Consider the following 24,752-nt stretch of genomic DNA (forward strand, 5'->3'; position numbering starts at 1 on the left):
GCCAGTCACCTGCTCCATTTGAGGCTTTTGTATTGTTTTCAAGTAAGGGGAGAAGGGGCATCTATCTTCCAACAAGGGGAGTGCCACTTTGCAGGTCCAGAGGGTTCATCCAAGTCTCAGATTTCCTCTCATCCCAAGTTCTCAGGGTCCCATTTCTTATCAGGATCTCAGCTTTGATGTATGAGACCTGCTTAGGCTCAGAATTCCACTTTCTCTGGAGTTCTGCTATTCTTTAATCCAAAGCTTTTGTTTTGGAATAATTTTAGACTTACAGAAAAGTTGCAAAGATAGTACAGAGACTTTCCATATACTCCATACTCAGTTTCCTCTAATGTTAACATCTTACATTACCATGGTACACTTGTCAGAACTAAGATGTCAACATTGGTATATTACTAATTAAACTCCACACTCTATTAAAATTTCATTAGTTTTTCCACTAATGTCATTTTTCCTGTTCCAGGATCCAATCCAGGACACTACATTGCACCTACTCATCAAGACTCTTTAGTCACCTCTGATACATGACAGTTTCTCAGCCTTTTCTTGTTTTTCATGACTTGGACAGTTTTCAGGAATACTGGTTGGGTATTTTGTAGAAGGCCAGCCCTGGTGGTTCAGTGATTAAGATTCAGTGCTCTCACCACCATGGCCTGGGTTCGTTTTCCAGTCATTGAACCACACCACCCATACTGTGGTGACTGCATGTTGCTGTGATGCGGAAAGCTCTGCCACTGGTATTTCAAATACCAGCAGGGTCACTTGTGGTGGACAGGTTTCAGTGAAGCTTACACAATAAGACCGACAAGAAAGAAGGACCTAACCACCCACTTCCAAAAAAATTGGCCATGCAAACCCTATAAGTAGCAGCAGTGCCTTGTGTTATATAGTCCCGGAAGGTGAGAGGATGGTGTGAAAAGACCAGGCAGGGTTCTCCTCTGCTGTACACAGGGTCACTAGGATTGGAATCAACTCAATGGCACTAACACCAACAAATTTTGTAGAATTTTCCTCAGTTTGGGTTTGTCTGATATTTTTCTCATTATTCATTTAGGGTTGTGAGTTTTTAGGACGAATACCACGGAGGCAAACTGCTTTTCTCATCACATCACATCAGGGGGTACAACGCTATCAACGTGACTTATTACTTGTGATGCTAACCTTGACTGCTTGCTTAGGAAGTGTTTGCCAGGTTTCCATAATTTACATATTCTGTTCTTTGGAAGCAAGTCACTAAGTCCAGCCCACACTCCAAGGGGATTCTGCCATTTTTACAGTGACATCTTGTGCTTGATCTTCAGTTCTATCTGCCCTCCAACTGTGGGAGATGAGGATCTCTTTCAGTGGTGACAAGGAAGATGACTCTTGCACTTTTCTTTAAATTGGTAATTGATTACCTGAATCCTATCATTTTCTCTCTTCAGAGCATCAATGGCGTTTAATAACAGCCACTCAACTCCGTGGAGAAATTGCTCTCTCTCCCATACTTCCCAAATACCAGAGATGTTGCATGAACCAGCACATCCCCTTCTACCTGTATCCTGTTCCAGTTCACCACATGGGAAAGTCTTAGCTTTTGCACCGGGTGCCAGGAACTATCAACACTCCACCCACCATCAGTGTTGGAGTCCTCATTGCAAGCTAACTAGTGAGAAATCAAACTCCAAGATCTCCTTCTTAGGCTCTGCTTCCTAGAACTAATATCTTTTAAGGACTCCCCACCTCAGGGGTTCCACCCAAGGAGCAGGGCACAGGACTCCTCAGCTTTTAGACCCTTAGCCTTCTCTCTTCTCACCATCTCTTATCTTTTCCTAGTCTGGCAGTATGTTTTCTTATCCAGGGTTTATTTTGCTCTCTTTCTCCAACTTTCCCCAAATATCTTTACAGTAACCAAATCCTCTATTTACTTCTCAAAACTTATGCCAGAGCCATGAACTCAATACTTACAGAATGAATCAGGCCACATTGTATTTTTTGACAAAGGCACACTTTGTGTGTTAACACACAGAAACAGTCTCTACTTCCACAAAGAAATACACTGTATCATTCAAAGTTCTTAGTTGCAACAACAGAGGCCACTCTAGCTAAAGTGCAACGAAGTTTAGTAAAGCATGTTAGGAAGCCCAGACTGCTTAGGAGGATCAGATCCGGATGCTCTACCTCCAAGAAAAAGGCAGCAGAGAACATATTATATCATACCGCTACATGCATCATATCGTTTAATCATTAATCAATCCTATGAGATAACTATTATTGTTACCGAACCTGAAGTGAGTTCGCTCACCCTTTGCGCAGCAAGCCAATTTCTGACACCGGGTGTGGTGGAAGAAAGTAGGAATTTTATTTTTGCACAGCACTGAGCAAGGAGAGAGGGCAGCTAATGCTGAAATCCCAAACTCCCCGAAAAGCTAAAAGGAAGTGTTTTTATTTGGGGTTTTAGGTAGGGGAGGGGGAGCATATGGCATTGCTGGTCAGAGCTTTCCCACCAGCCTGTCTTTGGCCTTGAGACACTTACAGAGAGGAGGAAGCCTGTGACCTTGCTGGTCAGCAGCTTTCCCACCAGTCTGTATCTCTTTGTGGGGAGGAGATAATCCAGGTGCTTGTCCTTGACGTGTCTGTCTCCATGGAGGATAGTGGATTCTGGAGCCAGGAAGCCAGAGGCTAAGCAGGGAATGAGTGTTTTGGTTTTAAACTCATGTATGCTGGGTTTAATGTGGGGAAACTGATATCAGGGTCGATATCATTATCATTAGCCCCTTTTAGAAATGGCAATTGTTATGGACTGAATTGTGTTCTCTCCAAGTTCACCTGTTCAAGTCATAATCCTCAGTACCTCAGAATATGGCTATTTGGAGACAGGATCTTTAAAGAGGTAATTAAGTTAAAATAAGGTGATTAGGGTGTGCCCGAATCCAAATGACTGGTGTCTTCACAAGGAGAGGAAATTTGCACACTGAGATGCACAGATGGAAGATGCTGTGAAGACACGGGGAGAAGACTATCATCTACAAGCCCAGGAAAGAAGCCTCGGAAGAAACCAACCTTCCCCACACCATTGGACTTCTGGCCTCCAGAACTGTGAGAAAATAAGTTTCTGCTGTTTAAGCCACCCAGTCTGTGTGTTTTGTTATGGCAGCCCTGGCAAACTAGGACCAGGATATTGTGGCTTAGAGTGGTCAAGTAATTTAGCCAAAGTGATGAAGCTAACACATGGGGGAAACAGCATCAGTTTCTCTCGCTCCAGAGCCTATTCTCTGATTCTCCTCTATCGAGTGGTCCCATGGTGGCTGGGCAAGGGCTTCAAAGAAACAGATACAGAAGACAAAGTAACTCAGGACATGTTGAGACAGAACACAGCCTGGCTGCCAGGAAACACACATGAAAGTGAACCGGAAGACCTGGAGAGCCAGGAGAAAGGCTTCACATCTTGGCCCTACCCTCGACTGGCTGTGTGACCTTGGCCAATCCACTCTTGCTTTCTGAACTACAGTTATATTCTGTGTCAAATGGAAGCGTTAGATTTCCTATGTCTCACTGAGCTGTTCTAACCATCGAATAAGATCGTTGTATGCAAATGTGGGGAGAGGGAGGGGCAGAGGGAAGGAACTGAATTTACTTCATACAAATATTGGTGTAGTTGTTATATATCATCCCTGTTTTAGCTAATACTAATAATGCTGTTATAATAATGTGTCAATATTAAAGCATCAGTTTTCCATGGTATTCAAATTATATGTGTTCTGATGTCAGAAATTCATGGAGACTGCTGGGTCTGCACATTTTAAATAGTCCTATGGTCCAAATAACTCTTAGGCATCCATATAAATGGCAATAAATGACATCAATGTTCAGTCTAATGGAGTGGACTCATTAAATGTTTGCAAAGCTTAATGTAATAGAAATAGCTGGCATATATTGAGTTTTTACATGTGTCACATTCTATTCTAAATGAGCTGAATGTAGTAATTCAATATTACAATCCTAAGAACAACCCCAGGAAGAAGAAACTCTTATTATAATTTCTAGGTTACAGATGAAGAAACTGAAGCCCAGAGAGGTTAAGTAACTAGGCCAAAGTCACACAGTTAAGTAAGTGGAAGCCTAAACATTCAAACTAAGGCACCTGTCTTCTGGATTGGACACAGAAAATGGCAAGATAACACTACCTACCTCATGGGGTTGTTATGAGATTGAAATAACTTAATGCCTATAAAAGTATAAAACAATATCCAGAATATCAGTAATTTTAGCCGTTATAATTTATTTTAATAAGGATGTTGATGATAATCACAACTTTAAAAAATCCAGGCTGCATCCTACTTTCCCTCTTTCTTTCTTGCCACACTTTTTCTTTTTGCCTAGTATGCTTTTTTTTCTCTCTCTAATCCTTGCCTTTCTTCTCTGCCCATTCTTTTTCTCCTGTAGAAAAATTGATGGGACCAATGAGGAAGCAGATAATATTGAGCTGAATGAAGAAGGAAGGTCAGTGCAGAGGTCCAGGCAGAGCCCTCCACTCTGTGACTGCCACTGCTGTGGTGTCCCCAAGCGTTACATCATTGCCATCATGAGTGGGCTGGGATTCTGCATTTCCTTTGGGATTCGCTGCAATCTTGGAGTTGCCATCGTGGAAATGGTCAACAACAGCACTGTATATGTTGATGGAAAACCGGAAATTCAGGTCAGTGTCAGTCTAGGGTGGGAAGTCTTTTGGCCATAGCTGTGCAAATACTTTGTTATGTGAAACAAAGCACTGTGCCTCGTTCATTAATGTGACAAAAATGTAGAGTGGCTACCACATGCCAGGCGCTGTGCAAGGTGATGGGAATAGAAGGGTGCACAATACGGGCTGGACCTTTGTTTTCACAGAGATGTACAAGCAAGCAATTACAATTCAGGGTTGCAGGTGCTATGTTGGGGTGCCATGTATGTCAGAATGCTTGGGGCCATAGAGGAGGGGGCCTAGCCTGGACTTTGATATCATGAAAGAATTCCCAGAGAAAGTGATGGCTGGACCTGAAGGATGAGGAGGAATCTGATAAACAAAGAGGGTTTTGGTGGGGTGGAAAGAAGAGTGTTTGAAGAAAAAGGGAGACAGAGAGTGAGAAAGAGGGAGAGAGCATGGTGTGTTTAGAATTGAGTTCTTCATCTTTTCTGTGTCATGGACCCTTTGGCAGCCTGGTGAATTACAAACCTTTTGTCAAAATAATGTTTTAGATTTTTAAAATAAGATACATAGAATTATAAAGGAAATCAATTACATTAAAATACACATATAAAAATATTTAAAAATCAAATTTTTATAGGATTTGATTACATACAGAAACATATGGGCTTCTTTATGAACACATTAGTTGACAAAATCTAGCTATGGGTCTAAAAATTACCGTAATTTTGAAGTTTGAAGTATACACCATAGCTTGAGATAGTAGCAACAACTGTCATATGATATGAACATATTTATCACTTCTGCTAGTGATAGAGTCACAGGTACTGGTAATATTACTGTGGTTTGTTGCCTACATTCAGATTTACGGAAAATGCTAAATTTCAGTTAGCAGTTAGTGAAAATAAAGATGCTGATTTTTTCCAGCAAAGCTCACAGACCCAGAGAATTCCATGGACAGACCCCAGGTTGAGAACCCCTGGTAAGAGGGTAGAGTGCGAGGGTGAGCATTAGAAGGAGGCAGCAGTTGGGGCCGGCCCTGGGGCCGAGTGGTTGAGTTCACGCGCACTGCTTCGGTGGCCCAGGGTTTTGCCAGTTTGGATCCTGGGTGCGGACATGACACCGCTCGTCAAGCCATGCTGAGGCGGCATCCCACATGCCACAACTAGAAGGACCCACAACTAAAAATATACAACTGTGTACGGACGGGCTTTGGGGAGAAAAAGGAAAAACAAAATCTTTGAAAAAAAAAGAAGAAGGAGGCAGCAATGTAAAGGTCAGGTTGGGGAAAGCCTGGTAAACCGTGTGGGGAGTCAAGGATGGGCTTTAAGCAGAGAGGCTGTATGATCAAATCTGTGCTCCAGAACTATCACTGTCCAGCCAGTGATCGCCCAATGGATTGGGATTGAAGTGAGAGGAAGCAGCAGGCCCAGTTCAAGGGCTGTTGTCATCATAAGCAAACAAACTCCCATGTGACTTAAATAATACTATTTCCGTGAATCATTGGAGAGACAAAATCTGGTTTGTTTCTTAAATGGTAAGCCTAGAGAAGTATTGAGGTTATGAGAGAAGAAACAAAAGTGTATCCCCTATGGATAGCCAATAAAAACATGTTTCATTGAATTGAACACATACACTGAGATGACTCTGGAAATCTATCCATTTGTAGAGAGGCGTCTAATAGTTTTCTGGTCCCTACCCATACTGGAAGAAAGATTTAGATCAGAGTTCCCCAAACTGGTGCCTGGCAAGTCGCTGTTCTGTAGGCTGAGCTAAGAAGAAGGTATTGTGTAAAATGGGAGCCTTTCCTGTGCTGGGTCCTATAAGAACCCCAAAGACGGGGCTGTGGTATGCAGTATTTCCTGGACTTGATTGCAGAGCACTTCCTTTCACACCATTACCTGGGACACTTCCTGCCAAGCACTGGTTTGGGAAAATTTGATTTCAATCCATTTAAAAGAAGGTTTTAGTTGGCCTGCAGGCATTTTTTTTTTTTTTAGCTAGAGATGATTCTGCCAAGGAGAAGAGCACCATGGAGATTCTTCTAACTAATCTCTTTTTGATGCCAAGCTGAATCTGCTCTAAAAAGATATTCTGGTTGTTTATTTTTGGGAGGAGGAGGAAGGGCCGGAGAGGTGTGTGGGGGGCATGTCATACATTTTTTAAATAAAGAATGATGTATATTAGCGAGGTTTCAGATGGGTATCACATGCATTCTCCCAGCCTTTTGTGAGCAAGGCCAGCTAATTAAAATTTGTCTGCTGAGGCCCAGAGCAAAATGAGATGCTGGTTTGTATTTGTTTGTTGCCTGAAAAGACAGGCCTAGGTCAATAAAGTCTGCTTTGAGGCATATGGAAAAGACATTTTGATAAACCTAAGGAACAATGCGGTGTGTGCGCTCTAGTTTCTATGGTTTTGCCCTCTGGCATCTTCGAGAAACTGATTAAGATCTAAAATACACTTTACATCATTTTCTCTGGCCTCAAAAGTAGGAGTTTAGTAGCATTTCAGAAGCTCTAGCACAATTCCAATTTACAGCAGGCCATTTCTCATCCAAATAGAACAAATCTGAGATATACACTGGACGTGTTCAACCTGATGACAAAGATTCCACTAATTGTATTAAGAAAGGCTCTGAATGGCTGGTATTTTTGTTTGTTTGATTTTTCGTCTAATGGGATAAAAACTAGATATTTTGCACTGAGATTTTTTGAAGAAGAAGAAGATTAGCCCTGAGCTAACATCCGCCACCAATCCTCATCTTTTTGCTGAGGAAGATTGGCCTTGAGCTAACATCTGTGCCCATGTTCCCCTACTTTATATGTGGGACACCTGCTCCAACACAGCTTGATAAGTGGTGTGTAGGTCTGCCCCCAGGATCTGACCTGGTGAGCGCTTGGCTGCCAAAGCAGAGCCCACAAACTTAACTGCTACACCACCAGGTTGGCCCCATGCACTGCAATATTTTTAAATCCTCATTGTCAAATGAGGGAGAGAAGTAAGCAGTATGCATAGGTAGGTCTTGCAACTATGGGGCATATATTCTTCTAGTAAACTACTATGAAGGGTAGTTTTAGCTGATGTGTAAATAATCATTTTTCTTTTAATAGTTGTGAGTATTAAAACATGTGAAGCACTTAGAACAGTGTCTGGCTATGGTGAGCAATAAATGACTGAAGTTTGAGAAACTTTGTGATTATTTCCCATGACCCTCAGGAAAAGTCCCAACTCCTTCCCATGAATCATGAACCCTGTAGGGCTAGTAGGATGGGATTGGGAATTGGCCAGACCTAGTTTCAAACTCGACTCTGTTGTTTATTAGCTCTGGGACCTTGAGCAAGCTGCCCTTGTGTCCTGGTCAGGGTTTGCTGGCTGCAAAGAATAGAAACGCAGTGAAACCAGCTCCAGTTAAAAAGGGAATTATAGTAGGGCGGTAAGGGATCTCATGATAGTGAAGGGCAGAAAGCAGCTCCGCTGTGTATGTTTGTGCAGCCTGTGCCCCAGACAGGGCGACCCAGCCTGAGGTGGGACTGAGATCCAGGCTGGACTCCACCGTGGGGAGGAAAAGAGTCTCTATGTAATTCTTTCCAAGGCGTGAACAGAGGCCCTGTCAGGAAGCACCGATTGGAGCTGGACCTCAGGGGAACTAGGAAATTCTTAGCGAAGGTCTCCAGCTTGCTTGCTCTGCAGGGTCTCTGACCTGCTTCTCTCTGAGTCTGCTCCATTTTCCCGGGTCTCTCCATGGACTGGTTTCTTTCCTTTTCCATGGCTCCTCACTGCCTTCCAAAGCTGCAGTTCCTGGAGCCTTTGCCTTGCCAGGGAGCTGACTCACTCGGCCTTGACTCCAGTGGGACTTGTTTCACTTCAAGTGCCCAGTACCATCCAACTAGAATCTCTGGGTTCAGATTGCAGAGAGAGAGACAGAGACGGACAGAGACGGACAGAGGCAAAGACAGAGAGACAGAGCGAGCCTATGGCTTGACTCTCCCTATTCAGGTGTCCAGTCAGCCGTGATAGTCACCAGCGGAGAGTCCCATGGCGCTGGGACACGGGTGGGGAAATGCTCTTAGAAGGAAATGTGAGTAGGGAGGCAGGAACTGGCATTCCCAGCGATTCTTTGCTAACCCTTATTGTGAAATGGGACTGAAAGGACTGCTTTGCAGGTCAAATGAGGTAATTTGATACTAATAAAGTAACTATATTAGTTTCTTAGAGTTGCCATAGCAAATTACCACAAATGTGGTAGTTTAAAAAAACAGAAATTTATTCTCACACGGTTGTGGAGACCAGAAGAAGTCTGAAATCAAGGTATTAGCAGGGCCACAGTCCTCGGAGAATCCTTCCTTGCCTGTTCCAGCTTCTGGTGTCTCCAGGCATTGCTTGGCTTGTGGCTGCATAACTCCAACCTCAGCCTCCATCTTTACTTGGTTTTCTCCTCTTCTGTCTCAAATCTCCCTCTGCCTTTCGAAGGACACTTGTCATTGGATTTAGGGCCCAGATGGATAATCCAGGATGACTCGTCTCAAGATCTTTGACTTCATCACATCAGAAAAGACCTTTATCCCAAATAAGGCAGCATTGATAGGCTCCAGGGATTTAGGGTGTATATCTTTTGGGGGGCCATTTTTCAGCCTAACGCAGTACCTGACACAGTGCTTGGCTTATGTTAATGGTTCATTCATGGGGCCACTATGATGCTAATGGGACTCAAGTGATGACGAGAGTCAGTTCTCAGCAGGCCCAAGTGCTCTTCTTCATGGATCATTTCCTTCAGAGAAAGGGCAAAAGCACCATCCCCTCAGAGAGAAAGGCATGAAGAAGGGACCACGTGACTGACAATTAGCCACTGGATGAAGTGGACCCCTCTGCCCTGGATCCTTGATTCTGTGGGTCATTCTGTGACTTAAGGCAAAAAAGTCTAATCTCTGCTTCTTGGTGAGAAAGCCAAGTCTCTATAGGCAGTGGAAAGAATATTGTGTTTTGGGTCAGGCGGATGAGAAGTCTTGATCTCAGCTCTTCTTGCAACTTGTTGTATGACCTTGAGAAAGAAAGTTAATCTCTCTAAGCCTCAATTTCCTCATGTACAAAAAAAAAAGCTAATAATAATTACCTCTAGATGTTGTAAGGATTAAAGGAGGAAATATATGGAAAGGGCCTTAATGAAATCATGTTCCTCTTCTGCTCAAAGCTTCCAATGGTTTCCATCTCTCTTAGAGTAAAAGCCAAGGTCCTTAGGATGACTTAAAGGGCCCTTCACCATTTGAACCACTCACTTTAACTTCTATTCTGCTCTCCCTCACTCATTACCCTCCAGCTATACTGGCATCCTGCTGTTCCTCTAACACGCAAGATACATCCCTACCTCAGGGCCTTTGCACTTACTATTTTTCTGCCTGGAAAGCTCTCCTCTTAGATGATGACATGACTCACTCCCGTCCTTCCTTTAGGGCTTAACTCTAAAATCACCTCCTCAGTGAAGCCTGTCCTGACCATTCTATCTAAAATTGGGCCCCACCTCATCCTACGCAATATTTCCTGTCCCATTCTCTGCTTTCCTTTTTCTCCTCATCACTGACCACCCTCTAACACAGTATATGTTTGTGTATCATCTGTTGTCCCTTCTGGCATCTTCATGAAGACAGGAATTACTGTCGTTGTTCACTGCTGTATCCCCAGTGCCTAGAACAATACATGGCACATAATAGGCACAAAATTAAAATTTGGTGAGCTGATTTGAGTTAATGACTGTTAGCTCCTGTTTACTCATGAGCTTCAGTTTCCTAACCTGCAACATGGGAACTACAGTACAGAGTACAGGCCAACGTTCCCTGGACCATGATCCGCTGGAAGGCCTGAATTCGTATTTACACCACCTAGCACCTGATGTGGCATGCAGGAGGAACCAGGTGAATGTTGAATAAATGAGCAAATAAACATGTAACAGTTTGTGACTGGAAAATAAACCATGTTGACAGTTTATAAGATATAGCATGTTGACAGAGACTTTACTCCATAATAGGAAAGCCTTGCATTTTATATCAATGCTTTACATAGCCATTTCTTGGGCAAATATTTACTTGTCCTTTCCATGTGCTAGGCATTGATTTTAGGTACTGAGTCTATAAAGTCACACGGGTCATGGCTGCTAACTTAGAGTTGCTCGCTGTCCCGGGTTGGAAATGGACACGTGAACGGCTAGTTTGAGAGCAGCACAGTGTGGGTGCCAGGGCTGTAAGAACAGAGGTCTGTGGGACAAGTGCAGGAAAAAGTGTCACTTCAATTTGGGGGAGCTGGGGAGCTTCCTCAGAGGAAGGGACATTTGCCAGGAGTTGTGATTTTCTTTGCCTGGAGAAGAAACTGAGGAAAGGGACTCCAGCCCTAGAGAATCGTATTTTCAATGGCCTGAGTTATGGATCGGTATTTTGTTGCCCTTGTCATCATCTTAACACCACCAATGGCTGCTAACGTTTATCGAGTCTATACTATGTTCCGGGCGCTATCCTAACGTGTTAAACGCAAAATCCCTAAGCGGAGGAATCACCTTCCAGAAATATTCACGCCATTTTTCCCCACACATCCTATGGGTAGGTAGAATAGATTTATTATCCTCATTAAGAAATGAGAGAGTGAAGACTTATTCCCTTTGTGCTCACACTGAGTGGTTTCTGAATAAACTAACATGTTAAATAAGCTAGTAAAGCTATAACTTATTTTCTGTTTTCTTCACAAGTTGTTTTATTTTCTTCTTAGCACTGACCACTACACACACACACATGTATATACCATATATATATATATTCGGTTATATACATATTTTTATATGTATATTTTATTTGTTGTGTATATATATATATATATTTTTTAATTTATGCATAATCTCTTCTTTCTCTCACTAGAAGGCGAGCTCCACGAGAGCAGAGACCTTGTCCTGTTCACTGCTAGATCCCAAGCACACAACAGGCCCTCCTTAAATACTTGTTGAATAAAGGAAGAGACGAAGGACCTCGTGGGGTTATTATGTAGGATCATCAGTGAAAAACGGCAGTCAGGTGTTTTCTTACAAACATGACTGTATCTGATTTCTCATTTCCAGACAGCACAGTTTAACTGGGATCCAGAGACGGTGGGCCTTATCCACGGATCTTTCTTCTGGGGTTATATTGTGACACAAATCCCAGGTGGATTCATTTCAAACAAGTTTGCTGCTAACAGGTAAGATAAACTGATACAGCATGAGTGCTGCCCGGATCATCACATGGCTTTGTACTTTTACCAAATCTGCGTAGTTGGCATCCAATTTAGGAGTGTGGGATGAAAGACAGGAGCCATTCTGACAGATGTGATTCACAGATATTGATCCCAAACGATCCTGTTCTTAAGATTCTCCTTTTATTTACTTTTTTGTCCAATCTAATTTAACTTGTAACTCTTTAAGGGATTGTGTAGTAAAAAGAGCAACTGACTCTGAGTCGGGAGAAACGGTTCCTGGACCCTAAGTAACTCACTGGACGACCTCGACTGAGTCACTTTCCTGCCCTCTCTGGGCCTCAGTTTCCTTATTTGTGAAATGAAGCATTGGGTTAGATTGTGCTGAGTTCCCTTTGGCCGGTGACTTTCTGTGATCCTATGTGTTGTGTTAATATCACCCAGTACCATACAGGTTTTGTCATGTGAGTGGTAGGGACTTCCTTCTAGATTGCAAGATGTCTTTGACGCCCTTGAGATTCTATAGTAGGTGTTTGAGCAATTAAAAGTGTCAAGAACAGAAGGAGCTGCCTCAAGAAGCAGTGAGTTCTCTGTCACTAGAGGTATTCAACCAGAAAAGGATGGCCACGTAGAGGAGATGTAGAGTGTAAATGTACCAGAAAAGGAGTGTCCAAATAGCTCCAGGTCTCTTCCAATTCTATATCCTGTGTTCCTTTGCATATATGGAATTTGTGAAGTGTACATTTTATAAAGCAGTGTTTTTCAAACTCTAAACTACAGCTCATTAGATTCTTGTGAAATCAATATAATGATTTACTAATGAGCATTTTCTAAAGAAAGAGAGAGAGGAATAGAAGAGAATCAAATAGAATAGAAAATATCTTAGTTCATAGCACATTTAAGGGTAAATATTGGTTTGATTACACTTGTGTGTATAAGAATGTATTGGATTGCACTATAAAATATATTGTGTTCTATGGGTCAAGGTCAAAAAAGTTTGAAAGCAATTACCATAAAATCTAAATATGTATAAGCATGACTATATTTACTTATATCCTTGTCTAATTTGTGTCCTTTATTTATTGTTACTTACCTATTGTATTCTTTTTACACAGATGATAAAATATTGGCTCATATGGTCTCCAGGGTACTGCTTACACCTCTGCCCTAAAAAGAAATTACACATAATATGATTTTCTAGCATGTAAAAGGGCTGAAGCATCATCAACATGTATGAGAAAGGAAGAAAATGCTGCCTGCTCTCTTTTCCCAGGACACTCTGGTCCAAGCAGGCAGGAGAAGGCCAGTGGCACTGGGCAGAGAGTTGGGGGCTAAGACAGGTCCACAGCTTGTCTGATGCTTGACTGGTCCCAGGACACAGCGTGCTTCTCAGATAGACAGTATCCCTTTCTGGTAAAGTGAGAGCAGAGTTGGGAAGGAGGAGATACAACCCCAATGTGCAGAAGTCATGAGATAACAGAATTGGTCAGTTGGGTGGAAACAAGCAGAAGGGTGGGTCTCCAGCAAGCTCACCTCATGTTAGTCAATCTCCAGCTTCAGGACCTCATAGGCAGGCAGGACATCCCTGTACTTCCAAAAACCTGCCCACAATTGGTCCAGGGACTGGAGCTCAGGAATCAAAGCATCCCAACGGTCTAGCTTGGGACACACCAGACACTAACATAGCATCTGTTTCTCTGAATTTATTTCTATTAATTTCCACAGTGATCTTCCATGAACTGTTAGGTTCATTTCTGATGAAACGAGCTGAGATATCACATCCGTCAGCATGCCTGCCCAATAACACAGTGTTTTGGTCCCTCAGGGTCTTTGGAGCTGCCATCTTCTTAACATCGACTTTGAACATGTTCATTCCTTCTGCAGCCAGAGTGCATTACGGCTGTGTCATGTGCGTCAGAATTTTGCAAGGTCTAGTGGAGGTAGGAGATACTTTTCTTACGGTTTTCGATATTGCTGGAGACAACACGGTTTTTTAGAAAATTCGACTTCTGAAGAAAACCCCCTTCACTCAGTTTTCCTATCTTCCATCTTGTCCTTCTATCTCAGCTCTGGTTATGCTACAATTATGAATACCTTAATTAAAATGCTTGTGTGATTCCAAATTTACACACAATAAAGGATCATTTCATATAAGCACAGAATTTCAGATGAGCCAAGAATGATCTTAGACATAATCTAATCTGACACCTTTCATTTAAAAAATGATGAAACTGAAGCCCCAAACCTATAGTTCACATAGCAAGGGCTCTTTCTGCTAAAACAATGTAAATGGATGTATTAGTATATCTGTAAATTTCCTAGGTGTATTCTTACACAGAGATTTAACTCATTGAAGGGGGCAGCATGATATAGACTCAGAAGGTAAATATTTTGGACTTTGCTGGCCACATGGCCTCTGTTGCAACTACTCAACTCTGCCGTTGTAGTGGGAAGGCAGTCAGAGACAGTATGTAAACAAATGGATGTGGCTGTGCTCCCGTAAAACATTTTGAACACGGAAATTTGAATTTTATGTGACTTTTACATTCCAAGAAATATTCCTCTTCTTTGAAAATTTTTTCCTCACTTAAAAATATAAAAATCGTTCTTAGCTTAAGGGCTGTACAAAAATAGATGGTGGGCCAAATCAGGCCATAGTTTGCCAACCCCTGGTGTAGAGCCATGTTTCCCAAACTCAGTCATTCACCTCTAACCTTCAGCACTTTTGTCATATCCGGGTACAATTTCTACTATTATTTACCTATGGCTTTTCCCCAGATCAACTCACTTAAAAGCAAAAAACAAAAAAACTTCACCCTAAGCAATATCTTTGAAATCATGGGTTTGATGTGCTAGCTACATTTTTTCTAAAGCATATTAGAATACATATGTAACAATTAAAATTAAAAATCTATGTTGTTGTAGCACCTCAAATCCAACTCTAATCCCACTAAAGGGACATATATCACACTTCGGAAAAATACTGATGTGATAGAAAGAACATGCTATTAGCAGCCATGCGGACTATGGTCTAGTCACTCAATGGCTCTGAGGCTGAGGTTCTGTATCTTGAAATGAGAGGCTAGATCAGCTGATTGTGGAAGTCCCTTTCTACATTGATATTCTACAATAATATGAAATATAAAGACCCTCTTCCCTATTCCCTACCATGCTTACATTGGAACTGATATTTGAATCTCAGCATCTGTGCTGCAAGTCAAAACTGCTGACACATGCTATTTAGTATTATGATTTGAGCTTTTGTATTGTAGCCTGTCTTAAAGAAGCAGGATCTTTTTTTTTTTTTTTTTTGGTGTGGAAGATTTGCCCTGAGCTAACATCTGTGCCAGTCTTCCTCTGTTATGTATGTGCAGTGCCTCCACAGCATGGCTGATGAGTGGAGTAGGTCCACACCCGGGATCCAACCCCATGAACTTGGGCCACCATAGTGGAGCACATGGAACTTTGACAATTTGGCCACAGAACGGGCCCCAGCAGGATCCATGTTTTAAACACAAACAGAAACTAAAATCAAATCAGATCATCTATTTTCAACCCTTTACCAGGGTGTGACCTACCCAGCCTGCCATGGAATGTGGAGTAAGTGGGCACCACCTTTGGAGAGAAGTCGACTGGCCACAACCTCTTTTTGTGGTAAGTGTACTAGAAGCTTCAGTTAGGAATGCTTTTCGATTCAAGTAACTGAAAATCCTACTAAATAGACTCAATTTTTCCCCCGTAACAGAAGTTCAAAGATGAGTGCTTGCTGGAGTTGGTTCTGCTGCTCAATGATCCACCCAGGGTCTACACATGTTCTGACTTCCTACTCTGCTGTCCTTAGAGTGATAGCTTTTTACTCTCTTGCTTTTTCCTCATGTTCACAAGATGGCTGTCATAGCTCCAGTCATCAAGTTCACATTCAAGGCAGAAAGAAGTGGGGATAGGTATCCTACCCACATCTGTTCTTTTCATCAGGAAAGCAAAAGCTTTCCCAAAACCCTCTAGCAGCCTTCCACTTATGTTTCTTTGGCCCTAATTGTGTCATATGCTTTCCTAAGTGCAGAAGAGGTTAGGAAAGCAAGTGCCTAGGGTTTCCAGCATCTTTAGTAGAGAAAGGTAAGAAAGAAAGGATTGGAAGTGCTTGTTGGATCAGCCAACAAATGATATTTGCCAAGGTCAAAAGTGGAAGAGATAGAATCATCAAGTCCCCCACTCTTTTTTACAGATGGGGAAACTGAAACTAAAGTTTAATGTTTAGTTTCACTGAAATGAAACTAAAGTCCAATGACTTGCTCAAGATCAAAACTACTAAGTCATGGGCCTGAAGCTAGACCACCTAATTCTTGATTCAAATTTTCCTCTCTACACACTACCATGTACACATTGTCATAGAGACTTTTAATTAGTTTTTGCCATTATATTCCAGATAAAAACAAGATGGAGACCATCCATCTTAACTGAAAGTGAGCTAGCGGTGCCTAAGTAGTGATGCGACTTTAATTCCTGGGTCTCCAAACGTCACCTTGCTAAGTTTGCCTCACTCCAAGCTATTCTTATGGGACTGCCCCCTCTCTGTATCTCTGGGAGTAATCGGCATTCTGAAGAGTCTACCTAGGTAACAGTCAGCAATAGCATGGGCACGCGTACTGCTGCTGTCAGCACAGTTGTAAAATCTATCTTCAAATATTTTTTTATGGGGGATGGAGCCTAGGAAGACTAAAGTGCCTTAGGCCACAAAAGTCACAGTGGGGCCCAGACAGAGTTAGCATCGGCACTTAGGTCTGTCTGATTTTTCAAGCTGGCACGCCTTTCCTAAGAGAAGGTCACCTGTACTCCTTATTGGCTTCCTCTTTATTTCTGTGAATATTTTTATTTATTTCTTCCTCTCTCTTTCTCTTCACCTTCTTTAAGTACTACTGCTACTACTAGTAACAATAATAATGAAAACGAATCCCTGGGAATTTGGTGTGAAATATTCACCAGTGCGTCTATTTTGTGCCTAGTTTGGAATTGGATGCTCAGCTGAGATGTCTGTACATCTTTAGTTTTTCTTGTCCTCAGAAACCGTTTCTGTCCTCTTGTTTGCAGTTCAAGATCATCTCCACCCCAGTACTGACCTTATACCAACTCTAGAAGAATGTAAGATTCTGCCCCAGCTGACCTTGAGAATTGTCAGATCCTTGACCTTATTTTCTTTGGATGGTTTATTTATAAGCCCTTTCATTTTGATTTGCCAGCAAAACAAGAATGACTAGCAGCCACTCCCCATTCTTAGTATCTTTATAGCCCGAAAAGGGCTGATTTAAGAAATGGTTTGACTCTCAAGGAAAGTTACCTGATCAAGGTCACAGGGTTTATTACATTTCCCTGCTAAGGTGTGGCCTTGGTTTCAAAGATCAGCAAAGAGAAAATGTCATTAGAAGAATTGCCAGGCTTGGGTATTATCAGTGCTCACACTCAAAACGTATTGGAGTCAGAAGAGACTTTAGAAAACATCTAGTCACATCCATTGTTTTATAGTGGTGAAAACGGAGGCTCAGGGAGGAAAAAAAGATATAATTTCTCACAGCTAGTGAGGACAGAACTGGGGACTCTTTGCCACCCCCAATTCAGCTATTCACCCGCTCCAGGCTGTTTAACAAACATTGGAGGGCTTCCTCTGCCCTCATGGTAAGCACACAGGGGTCAGGGCGCAGTCTGTTCCCCGGGGCGACACCCATTGGGGGTGCACTCAGGAGCTGTGAGTGTGATGGGAGATTGTGTTCCAGCCATGTCTGGAAGGATGAGGGAGACTTTGTCTCATAGACAGGGAAGAAGAACGGTTTAGGTCAAGATGTGAAGTTTCCTCGACAAAAGAATGCTTCTTACTGCGAGGAATTATTGGGCACTGCTGAGGGGAGGAGGCAGGACTGAGTTATTAAATATTTAAAGATAAAGGCTTTGGATTCTTACAGACCTGGGTTCGTGTCACTCAAATCTGTGTGGCCTCAGGCAATTTACCTCCCCTACCCCAGCCTTGGTTTCCTCCTTCTGAAATGGGGATGATATTGGTACCGAAGTCATCGGGTTGTAAAGAAAGTTAAATAAGATCACGAGTCCAGAATATTCAGCATGGTATTCGGCGCATGGGAAGCACTCAATGCATCTTGGTTGTTGCTGCTTATTCCCTGACCCTCCCTGTCCTGGGCTTTTTTTTTTATCTCCTAAAGTGGAGCCACCCACACCTCACTCCCAGGGTATTTGGCCCTGGACAAAGACCACCTACTCTACACCGACAGTGGAGTCAGGCCTATAGCTCTTTCTAAAGGATATGCTCCAGAATGCTTGCCTTATAGGTTTGAGGAATTCTGAGGTAAGAAAAAAAATTGTGCTGTCATTCTGCATGTGACAGTAGTGGTAACAGTTGGCATTTGTATGGCACTAATTAGAGCTTACACAGTATCTTCACATGCAGAGTTTATTTGCTCCTCAAAACAACTCTGGGAGATAGAGATTTATTCCCTTCCTCTCTCTGAGGAGGATGATTCAGAGAGATTGAGAGGCTTCCTCAGGTGTCGTGATGTTCAGATTTGGGATTCCAGGTTGGGCCTTTCCTAGCCAGTCAGGCCCAGCTTGAAAAGATGGGGTTAATCTCCTTCTCTGGAAGATCCCCAAGCTCTCATTTCCTGAAGGTCCTCCTCAGCATTGGATTCTGGGATACAGAATTTCCTTTGCTGCTCACTTTTTCTGAAGCAAGGGTTTTTTCATTCACAACCCAGAGGGAATTTCAGATAGTCATGTTTTGATTCGGTTAATATTTGTTGGGAGTTCGCAGGGCTTGTGTTTCTCCAGCAGATTTCATGGAGCTGTAGCAGATAGTGGAGGCCAGGTCACTGCCTCTAGCCCTCATTATCTTGTCTAGACAAGATAAACATCCACAGGTAGGTAAGTATTTACAAGGTTAAGTATTTACAAAGTAAGAAATAAGCTTCAGAATGTACCCATTCAGGAGGTTGGTGGAGACAGAAGCCATCCTGGTCATCCTGCCATCCTGGAATTAAACTATTACCTGATTAAAAGAAAAAATGAAGACTAAAAAAGCATGATCCTTTTACTAGTTTGAAGCCCCTCACTTAAAGACCTGGGTGATACTCCTTCTGAACCATGAGCTCTGAAAGAATTCACTTGCTGTCTTTAGCACCCAATATTGTGCCTGGTTGAATTTTTCAGATTTCTCTTAGATTTTTCTCATGTTTTTATTCTATCCTCTCATGTAATTCCAAATTGCTGTGCCTGAGCGATCTTTATCTAATGCTCCCATGGCACCTGGATGAAGTTAAAGGACATCCTGGTGACCTTTCTCTTCTGGAAGCCCTGTGTTAAGGAATACTGGGTGTTTGCCTGTCCATTCTGCACAGAAGCATTCTGACTCCTGCTCAGTTTGATTCATCCTCGGCTGCATGAACTCTAAATGGGAGGAAAGGCCTTATGACCTTTGGTAAGTTTCCCTCAACCTTGTCTTGTTCTAGGTTCCTATGCGGGAGCAGTGATTGCCATGCCCCTGGCTGGGGTGTTGGTACAGTACATTGGATGGGCCTCTGTCTTCTACATTTATGGTGAGTGATTTGACTTTCTGAGTTCCCATGGTTGACTCGCAGAGATGGTATTTTACTGTATAATGGGGTTGGCTAAGAGTTTACCATATGAAAATAGATATTAATAAGACAAGTTTATCAGATAAATGGAATACTTGTCTACCTAGGATTCATTTAACGTTTATATTAAAGTAGAGTTTCTTAATGAGCAGAACATTAGCTTTCTTTAAATACCGGTTAATAACAACAAGGAAATGAACAAAACACTTTTCTCTTAGCTGAACATAGTGCCGTTTGAGAATATTTTGAAAACTGAAAAATTTAGAGATGGGAGAAAAGGAGACCATATCATCAAGTCTTTTGTTTTTTAACTGCAGGTATGTTTGGGATTATTTGGTACGTGTTTTGGCTGTTGCAGGCCTATGAGTGTCCTGGAGCTCACCCAACAATATCCCACGAGGAGAGGACCTACATAGAGACAAGTATAGGAGAAGGCGCCAACTTTGTTAGTCTGAGTGTAAGTACAGACGGATAGATGAAGACTTGCCTCTTCCTTGCGAGAATTTCTCTCAGTGATTGTGTTGTCCTCTTAAGAAAAATAACATATCAATTTATTCACTAAAAATCTCATGGTATTTTTACTCTCTAGAAATTTAATACACCGTGGAAAAGATTTTTCACATCATTGCCGGTTTATGCAATCATTGTGGCAAATTTTTGCAGAAGCTGGACCTTTTATTTGCTGTTAATAAGTCAGCCTGCTTATTTTGAAGAGGTCTTTGGATTTGCAATAAGTAAGGTAAATACATAGATGCTTCAAATGTTCTTGAACTTTAAATCTCTTGCTTCTACTGAGAAAATCTTTGCATGATACAGTAATTAAATTGCTGATCCTAATTCGTAACAGTTCTGTGACATCTAATACCCTGGAGATCAGACAATTTACACAGTCTGTGCATAGTATACATAGCTATTTAGTTTCTACTTAGAAAAGATCAGAGCTGTATTAAGCTGCTTTTAAAGATTTATGTTCTACCTGATGGCAAAGTGTTTTTGAAGCTAACCCAAGGGCTGCACGTCACGCAAGGATAAAAAGACAACAAGATTTGAGGGTGAGACTTTTTTCCCTCTTATAAATGACATAGTGAGTTTCAGTTAGAACCTTAAAGCTCATTTTACAGATGACCCTTCTCTCCATAATGGTGGTTGTACTAATAACGACCGTTGCTTCGTATGGTCGAGAAAGAACTTTTTTCAGTGTCCCCAGCCATTGTCATTAGGTTGTCTGTGTTTCGGGGAGAAAGGGTGTGGATGGTTCTCATTTTTTTATTCCGTTCTCTTGTGTAATTCCAAATTACTGTGCCTGAGCAAACTTGTCTAATCTCCCCACGGTACCTAGATGAAGTTAAAGGGCATCCTGGTGACATTTCTCTTGTGGAAGCCCTGTTTTAAGGTACACTGGGAGTTTGCCTGTCCAATCATGAAATAGTTAGGCCTCCTTCCTACAAGGGAAAGAACAGCAGCCTAGTAGAGGTAGATGTTTGCACAGGTCCTGTCGGAAGTCACCATGGACGAGCTAGTAGGGGCAAGTAACAGTGGCCGCCATCAATGAACACTCACTCTGTGGCAAGTGTAACCACCACGTGCCAGGCACTGTGTTGGTGCAGGGGCCTCTGTGATGAGTAAAAGTCATCTCTGTCCTCAAGGAGTTTCCAATCTGGTGGAGGAGACAGGTCACTACTTAAAATCATTCACTCATTCATTTTTCACTTATTACAAAATTCAGGCCTACCTGGGTCCTACATAATTAGGTTATTAAATTTGGTGGTGGGGGGGGTGGTAGAGGTGGTGGGGGCAGGGAATTAGGGATGTACCTCTCTCAGAAGTAGCTAAAAATATCCCCTTCTTTCTTTCCATTCTAGGTGGGCCTCTTGTCAGCAGTCCCACACATGGTTATGACCATCGTTGTTCCTATTGGAGGACAATTGGCTGATTATTTAAGAAGCAGAAAAATTCTGACCACAACTGCTGTCAGAAAAATCATGAACTGTGGAGGTACTGTGGACTTCATGGATGGCTAAACGGCTTGTATAAAATGAGATGAAATTGAACTTCAGAGCATAGTTTGGGGGTTATTTCTAATCACTGGAAGGGGTCTTAAAGGCCCCAAAGTCCATCCCCTGGCAGATACTGAGTGTCCATCACACCCCTGCCAAGTGGTCATCCACCTGTGCTTGTGTAACCTGAGATACGACATAGTTCATCAGTCGATACACACCCGCAACTGCAGAAATCCTTCTTTCATTTTCTCTTAAGGCAAAGCACCTGATTGATTTCCTGTTCTGTATATGTTTATTGTCTATCCTTCCCATACCTCCTTCCACACACATAATCTTTTGTTTGTGTAGTTTATTCTCTTATCTCCTTCTTCCCTTTCTACATATACACATGTTTTGGTAAGAAACAGAAAAGTATTTTCTTTGAATAGTTTTCTTTCCTCCCAAGATATGCTTGTGCATGGAGTGAACACACACACACACACCATCTTCTTTTCTGCTTTATTTAGTTCCTGCTTTATATTTTGGTTTTGCAAAGACAAAGCGGAAGTTTGGTAATTTTCCAGAAGAGGTAGATGAAAGTAATTGTGAACCCCCACAGCATTCATGACTGCTCATCTTTTTCAAACCCTTCACTTTCTCCATATTTGTTTTGTTTTACTTTTAAAATTAGCATTTACTGAATGCCTTCTGTGCCAGACACTAAGCTAAGATCTTTACACACATTATCTTATTTAACCCTCATAACCACATTGTGGAGCAAGTTCTATTATTAAACTCACTTTACGGTGAGGAGACTGGGGTATGATAAAGTGACTTGCTCAGAGGCAGATCCTGTGCAAGATCCCAGCTCTGTCTGAGCTCACTGCTAATGCTCGTGGTCACTGCTGCTACCTCTCCAGGGGACTGGGGGTCAGAGTAGGCAAGAGGGAGGCGGAGGACAGTGCCTTCTGTGGGGGAAAGATCGCAACTGGGAAATTAAGTTGAAAAGGCGGGCGTGGGTTGACTGTGACTCTCCATTACATGGGTCAGGGTCACTTAGAGTTGAAGACCATATGAAGGAACACAAGAGCAGGTGTGACCTGATCCCGCAGCATCTCATGAATAAAGTCTGATCAGGGAGATTGGGAATAATCTATCAGCATCTGGTCTCCCAGCGGGTTAACTGCTGGTCCAAATAGGGATGTTTGGGGCTGCCCTTGACTTGAACTTTTCTATAGAAGATGAGAGTTGGTTGGTACCGGGTTGCTCTCTAGAGGGCGAAGGGTGAAGCTCTGGGTCACTACATTCAGGATCCTCCCCAAGATAGATCATGTAGGCAGAAAAACAGCCCCTCAAAGATGTCTATGTTCTAATTCCCAGAACTTGTGAATGTGTTTCCTTACATGGCAAAAGGATCTTTGCAGATGTGATTAAATTAAGGATCTTGAGATGGGGAGATTATTTTGGATTATCTGGTCATATCCAATAAAATTACAAGGGTCCTTATAAGAAGAGGCAGGAGGGTCAGAGTCAGAGAATGAGATGTGATGGTAGAGGCAAGGGTCAGGAGTGATGCAGCCGCAAGCCAAGGAATGCAGGCAGACTCGAGAAGCTGAAAATGGCAGCTTTGCTGACACCCTTATTTTAGCTCTGTAGGACCCGTTTTGGACTTCTGATCTCCAGCACTGTACAATAATAAATTTGTGTTGTTTTAAGCCACTGAGTTTGTAGTAATTTATTACAGTAGCAATAAGAAACTAATACAGTAGCCAAAGTCTCATTCTTCTAATTATTAAATTCTTCTCCAGCTGCATAGCCCTCCACACCAAGCCCTCAATATATCTTTCTGTCTTTGACTTTGCTCACTCCCTTTCCCTTTACTGTGAGTTCTGCTCACTTTCACTTCTCATCCCAGTCCTCTCCACACGTCTCACCAGATTGGCTCAAGTCTTTCCTCTTGTGTTTTGTTAAGGCTACGTCAGCCTCCAGTGATTGCACCTTCCTATCCATACACTTGGTTGGCAACTCATCATGTACTACCTTATTATGGCTCTTGCAGAAGAGTGTTTCAGGCAGAGGGAATAGCATGTGCAATGGCCCTGAGGCAGGCATGCATGTGACATGTTAGAAAACAGTAGGAAGTAAAGTCAGAGTGGTTGGATCTTAGTGAATGAGGTGGGGAGAGGAACATGAGATGGAATCAGAATGCTCTACTGCGCCCAGATCGTGGGAGGCCTTGTAGACATAGGCAGAGCTGGGGTTTTGTTTGAAGTGTTTTAGGAAGCAAGTGGAGGGTTTAAAGCAGGGAAAGGGATGGAATGTAGAACACAAGAGTAAAGGAAGGGAGATGGAGAGAGACTCCAGCTAGGAGGCTACTTCAATTGTTCTGTCAGGAGAAGATAGCAGTTTGAACTAAAGTAGTGTCAACGGAGGTGGGGGGGGGGATGGGTTTCTAAGTTCTCTGAGCCTAACTTTCTTCTTCTTTAAAATCTGAATAAGAACATTTACCTCAGATGATTGTTACGAGGAATAAATGAAACAACATATAAATGCATCTAGCATAGGTCCGACCTGTAAAATCTTCTTAACATATGTTAGTACCTTTCTCTTCTCCTGTGTTCAAGACACTGACAAAACAGAAGTTTTTCAGAGGAGATATTCAATAAATATCTGCTGTTCAATTTTATTTCCCATGGCCAAAAATATGCAACTTCTAAACCTCTTGAAAGAAAATTCTGGATTTAAACTCCACTTGCACAACCTCTTCTAAAGCCAGATGCCTTGAAGACTCTGAACGTGTTTTGTAGGAATGTGTTGTTCATATTTAATTTTGCCCCAATCACCTCTGCCATTGTTTCTTGATAATTGGTAGTGTTGGTGTTTGGGTGGTGGTGGTGGTGGTAAGAACGCTCAAAGATTATTAAGTGCCAGTAAAGTGCCTGTTGAGAGTAAATCTCTTTTTTGGCAGAAAGTAGAATGCATGTATACAACCTCCCCAGCCTCTCTCCCATCTTTATTTTTTTATTTATTTATTTTTTTGAGGAATATTAGCCCTGAGCTAACTGCCGCCAATCCTCCTTTTTATGCTGAGGAAGGCTGGCCCTGAGCTAACATCCATGCCCGTCTTCCTCCACTTTATATGTGAGATGCCTACCTCAGCATGGCATGCCAAACGGTGTGATGTCCACACCCGGGATCAGAACCAGTGAACCCCGGGCTGCCGAAGTGGAACATGCACACCTAACCGCTGCGCCACCGGGCTGGCCCCTC

General features: G+C 42.4%; 1 protein-coding gene across 1 annotated transcript in view; it reads left to right on the top strand.

Annotated features, from left to right (window-relative positions):
- SLC17A8 (solute carrier family 17 member 8) overlaps positions 1-24,752 on the top strand; it is a 44,681-nt gene that overhangs the window by 7,769 nt on the left and 12,160 nt on the right. Inside the window, exons 2-9 of the mRNA XM_001496408.7 lie at positions 4,426-4,678; positions 11,757-11,875; positions 13,695-13,809; positions 15,436-15,523; positions 19,378-19,464; positions 19,821-19,960; positions 20,093-20,242; positions 21,366-21,498. Coding sequence (XP_001496458.6) covers positions 4,426-4,678; positions 11,757-11,875; positions 13,695-13,809; positions 15,436-15,523; positions 19,378-19,464; positions 19,821-19,960; positions 20,093-20,242; positions 21,366-21,498 — 1,085 coding nt within the window. The remainder of the gene's footprint in view (positions 1-4,425; positions 4,679-11,756; positions 11,876-13,694; positions 13,810-15,435; positions 15,524-19,377; positions 19,465-19,820; positions 19,961-20,092; positions 20,243-21,365; positions 21,499-24,752) is intronic.

Source organism: Equus caballus, chromosome 28, assembly GCF_041296265.1.
Source record: "Equus caballus isolate H_3958 breed thoroughbred chromosome 28, TB-T2T, whole genome shotgun sequence".
Lineage (NCBI taxonomy): Eukaryota > Metazoa > Chordata > Mammalia > Perissodactyla > Equidae > Equus > Equus caballus.